At 34.9% G+C, this 5,651-nt stretch overlaps 1 protein-coding gene across 1 annotated transcript in view; it reads left to right on the forward strand.

Annotated features, from left to right (window-relative positions):
* The first annotated feature begins 542 nt into the window (after positions 1–542).
* The window catches only part of LOC110278450 (uncharacterized), an 18,650-nt gene continuing 13,541 nt past the window's right edge, over positions 543–5,651 (forward strand). The window contains exons 1-2 of the mRNA XM_052258192.1: positions 543–1,905; positions 2,605–2,696. Of these exons, the coding sequence (XP_052114152.1) occupies positions 543–1,905; positions 2,605–2,696 (1,455 nt within the window). The remainder of the gene's footprint in view (positions 1,906–2,604; positions 2,697–5,651) is intronic.

The raw sequence follows: 5,651 nt of genomic DNA on the forward strand, positions 1-5,651 counted from the left end.
CACAACAAAGATTCAAAGAGGTATATTTCAATTTTTTTAAGTTAATAATAATGTCAAGTATTATTTATATTATTTATTTAAAATAATTAATTTATTTTTTTTATAATGGACAGTGTTCAAAGATTGAAGTGAGGACAAAACTCAATAGAATTATTTTTTTGTGAGACTTGGAACAAAAAATAATCAGGTAAATCAATAACTTTATTTTTTGTTATTATATATTTGTGTTTCTAAAATTATTTGTTATTGCTCAATAGGTTTAATATTTTTTTTTAAGAAAATAATATATATGCAATTATTTTTGTTTTTTTTTTTGTTAGATAGTTCAAGTTAAGTTAAAAATGTCAAAGATGAAAACAATTCACTCATTTTTCAAGAGAAAAGAGAGAATATATGATGAACAAAATTCAGCTTCAGATTCTTTGAGTAATGTTCAAAATATTATTGAGCAACCTGTGACATAACTTGTTGAGCAAGATATTCAACCCCCTGCTTCCAAAATAGCAAGGACTGAAATAGATCAAGTTAATATTGATACATTGATGCGTGATCCCGGAAAGCGTCCGCAAATTTGGAATTATCCTATCAATCAACAAGATGAAATCCGTAGAGCATACATAAAGTTTGGACCATATCAATTTATTATGGATGAGTACCCTCTTTCTGGTCTAGAAAGTCATCCTCGTCGTTTCAAAGCTCATTGGTTTAAGAGTTTTTCTTGGCTAGAATATTCGCCAGAAGTGGATGCTGCATTTTGTCTTCCATGCTATTTATTTTCTAGAAAATCAAGTCCATTCACATCAGGAGGATTTCGTAATTGGAAAAAAGTGAATAATGGAAAGGATTGTGCATTTTTATCTCATGTGGGTAAATCTCTTAATTCTCCTCATAATATTGCTGTTAAGTCTTGTAAAGATTTGCTTAATCAATTATGTCACATTGACAAAGTATTGGCTAAGCAAAGCTCACAACAAGTTTTAAGCAATAGATTGCGTCTTAAAGCCTCTATTGATACTGTCAAATGGTTAACGTTTCAAGCTTGTGCTTTTAGGGGACATGACGAGAGTCATGAGTCTCAGAATCGAGGAAATTTTCTTGAAATGTTAAAATTATTAGCTTCTTACAATAAAGAAGTAGATGCAGTTGTTTTGGATAATGCTCCTCAAAATGCAATATACACATCACCTTCTATTCAAAAGGAAATTCTACATGTTTTTGCTAGAAAGGTGCAAAATGAAATTTGCAATGAGATTGGTAATGCAAAATTTTGTTTAATTGTTGAAGCTAGAGATGAATTTAGAAGAGAACAAATGGCACTTGTTGTTAGATTTGTTGATAAGCATGGATTTGTCAAAGAAAGGCTAATAGATGTTGTTCATGTCAAAGATACTACTTCTGCTACTCTAAAACAAGAGATTTATTCTGCATTATCTCATCACAATCTCAACATTCAAAATGTTCGAGGTCAAAGGTACGACGGAGTTAGTAATATGCGTGGAGAGTGGAAAGGGTTACAAGCTTTAATTATTCAAGAATGTCCTTATGCATATTATGTTCATTGCTTTGCTCATCAATTACAGCTAGCTCTTGTTGCTGCGGCTAAAGAAGTTGTTGATGTTCATGCTTTTTTCCAAAGTTTGAGTAATATTATCAATGTTGTGTGCTCTTCTTGCAAACGCAATGATGAATTACGATCTGCTTATGCAACTGAAATTTCCCATTTAGTTGCAACTAATCAAATTGAAACAGGAAGAGGAGCAAATCAAATTGGCACATTAAAAAGATCAGGAGATACCAGGTGGAGCTCTCACTTCAACTCAATTTGTAGCCTTTTACGTATGTTTGGAGCAACAACTTCAGTTCTGGAAGATTTGGCTACTAATGGATCTACATATTCTCAACGTGGTGATGCTACTTATGCTCTTAAATCTTTATTATCATTTGATTTTATTTTCATTTTGCATATGATGAAAGAAATCATGGGAATCACTGATAAACTTTGTCAAGCATTGCAACAAAAATCTCAAGACATTTTGAATGCTATGCATCTAGTTTCTAGTACAAAGTCATTGATTCAACAGTTAAGAGATAGTAGTTGGGGAGCACTTTTGGAGAAAGTTAGTTCTTTCTGCAATGATCATGCTATTCAGATACCTGATATGGGTGCTTCTTTTAGTGACATAATTCGGTCTCGTCGTAAAAAGGATGTTGTCACTGTTGAACACCACTATCGTGTTGACATTTTTACTAGCGTGATAGATTTTCAATTGAAAGAGCTAAATAGTAGATTTAGTGAGCAAACAACCGAGCTCCTCATATTGAGTACATCTTTAGATCCTAAAGATGCTTTCAAGTTATTCAGTGTTTGCAACATATGCAATCTTGTAAAGAATTTCTATTCTTTAGATTTTTCTGAGCAAGAAAAGATTCAATTGGATTATGAGTTACAACATTATGAACTTGATGTGGTTAAAGCTCCAGATTTTCAGAATTTGTCTACTCTTGCTGAATTGTATCAAAAATTGACAGAGACAGGAAAATCAAATATATATCCTTTAATTGATAGATTAATTCGTCTTATTTTGACTCTTCCTGTGACAACAGCAACAACTGAACGGGCCTTTTCAGCTATGAAGATTATTAAAACAAGGCTTCGAAACAAGATGGAAGATGAATTTTTAGCAGATTGTATGATTGTATATATATTGAAAAGGAAATTGCTTCAAAATTCATAATTTTAAAAACCGAATCGAACTGGACGGTTTAATTGGATTAACTGAAAACTAGCTGTAAACTCCGATTAAATTAATAAGTAATTAGTTAATAAATTAGTTTTTAATAAGAAATATTAGAAACGTGAATATTATATTAAATTAGGATAGAGATCATCGAAACAAAAATTTTGACACTAATTTCGAAAAAACGGTCCAAGATTGGACCGAACGGGCCAAACCAGTTGAACCGAATCCGAACCGGGCCGTCGGTCCAACTGGACCAACTCATTAAATGAAGCCGAACTCCTTTCTCTCCTTCATTTGGATGCAGCAGCGTGAAACGCTTCCAGGGAGGGGAGAAAGCTTCCGTAACCTTACGGTAAATTTTCGATCCCCGTAACTTCTCCGTCCGAGCTCCGATCGCCGCATCGTTTGCGGCCACGCGTCCATCGCGTCGAACTCTATATTTCTACCGGAACAATTTTACTGGTAACTTATTTAATCACTCTCGGCCCTCTTTTCCCTCAATTTTCAAATTTTCAATGGGAAGGTTGAATTTCTTTGATTTCTGATGTTTTAGGATCCAATTAGCTTGAGAAAAACGTTCCTCTTGCTTATGTGAAGCTTGGGTAAGGTGAGGATATGATAATTTTATTTTAATTTCATTAAATTTGAGCTTTGAGTATTAAATTGGGTATATATGTGTTATAAATGTGTATTATGTTGTGAATAAATAATTAGAACTTGAAATTGTGAATATTGGAACTTGGAGGAAGCTAATTAGTTGAATTTTGAAGGGGCTACCTTGGTTTTGAATAAATTACTTTGGTCATTACGTGGAAATCGGCCAAGGTATGATTTAGGTTTCTTGCATTTAATATATAATATTCTGTGAAAACTTAGGCTAGATGACCATAGGATAAGTTGGAATGCAGGTGTATGTTAATGTTTAGTAATTTGTTGTCAAATATATTTGGTTGGTGCTTGTGGATTAACTGGTGATTTGGTAAATTATTGATATGAGGTATTTTGTGTTAAAAGTCTAGGATTTGTGAACTATGATTCTTAGTTAAATTTTGGTTGTTGGATTTGAATATTGTACGAGTATAATTGTTGATCTGAGATAGATTTATTATGGTGATTATTATGATGATGAAGAAGGGTATGTTGAATTGAAAAGAATGCAGGGTTGAACCCGAAAAGGGTGGCAAAGTCCGAGTTTTAGAGGAGATGCTGCCGAAATTTTATAAAAATTAGAGACTTTGTTAATATGATTATTTAAAAAGATTTAGATTCAAAGGTTATATGGTTTATTTTTGAGTTATTAAGGAAATGAGTATGTTTTAAGTTTGATTCATTTAGAAAAGGATGAATTATGTTTTGAAATGGAACTATTGATGGACGGAATGGGAGGTGTGATAATGAAGGATAAGGATTGAATATGATTGATGTATGATGATGAATGAGATGCAATTGAGGATGATGTGGATGTTGATGAATTATAATTGAATTATTTATATGGCTTATGAAATTGAATAATCTGAGATATGAGATTCTCTGGATAAAGTGCCGTGGCTTGCCACCACGTGTACCAGGTAGAAAACTCGATACTCTGTTGACCCTACGACGTAAGTGTGACCGGGTACAATATAAATTCCCGGGAATGTTACCCCCTATTGAGCAATATTGATTATTTGAGATAAAGCTATGCATAGACTCATGGGGATGCACGTCGGGGGACAGTCTAAGTACAATTCAGACTTGTCGGGTTGGCTGGATAACCGACAGATGAGCCTCATTAGCCGTAGGACAGGCATGCATCATCTGCATATTACTCGAATTACTTGCTTGTGCATTAGTTGGGTGTGCCTAATTGTATTTGCCATGTTAAATGTGTAATTGTTACCTGTTGTATTTGTAAATTTCTTGTGCTTGCTTATATCTGTTTAACTGTCTGTGAAATACTGAAGGAAGTGGAGGTAGGGAGGAACGGCAATATGGGGTTTAGACTTAAGGTTAAGTTAAGTTAATTTTAGATACTCTTAGAAAACCACCTTTTATGGCTTCTGTTTAATACCTTAAGCTCTATAATCTGAGTGTCGGCGTTCTAGGATTGCCTCTGGCATTCCCAGGACCTTATATCTTATGTGTGTGACACCTTTACCATACTGAGAACCTCCGGTTCTCATTCCATACTATGTTGTTGTTTTTCAAATGCAGGTCGGGAGTCATCTCGTTAGGCGTCTGGACTCTTAAAGCAGAGGGGTTACTGGATAGTGTTGTTGTATAGTTTTGTTGTACAGTGATGTATATATATGTACTTAGCTTTCTCTCCGTATAACTTGTCCTTTTTTATCCTCTTAGAGATTTATGGAGAGGCAAGATTGTGTATATGTACTTGGTGGACGAAATTGTGGTCACTACAACTTCGCACAACTAACCAGCAAGTGCACTGGGTCGTCCAAGTAATACCTTACGTGAGTAAGGGTCGATCCCACGAAGATTGTCGGCTTGAAGCAAGCTATGGTTATCTTGTAAATCTTAGTCAGGATATCAATAATTATCAGGGTTGATTGTGAAAAGTAAAAGAACATGAAATAAGTACTTGTTTTGCAGTAATGGAGAACAGGTTGAGGTTTTGGAGATGCTCCATCTTCTGAATCTCTGCTTTCCTACTGTCTTCTTCTTCAAGCACGCAAGGCTCCTTCCATGGCAAGCTGTATGCAAGGGTTTCACCGTTGTCAGTGGCTACCTCCCATCCTCTCAGTGGAAATGTTCAACGCACCCTGTCACGACACGGCTATCCATCTGTCGGTTCTCAATCAGGTCGGAATAGAATCCAGTGATTCTTTTGCGTCTGTCACTAACGCCCCGCCTTCAGGAGTTTGAAGCTCGTCACAGTCATTCAATCATTGAATCCTACTCAGAATACCACAG

Source organism: Arachis duranensis, chromosome 3 (genome assembly GCF_000817695.3).
Source record: "Arachis duranensis cultivar V14167 chromosome 3, aradu.V14167.gnm2.J7QH, whole genome shotgun sequence".
In the NCBI taxonomy this organism is placed as follows: Eukaryota; Viridiplantae; Streptophyta; class Magnoliopsida; order Fabales; family Fabaceae; genus Arachis; species Arachis duranensis.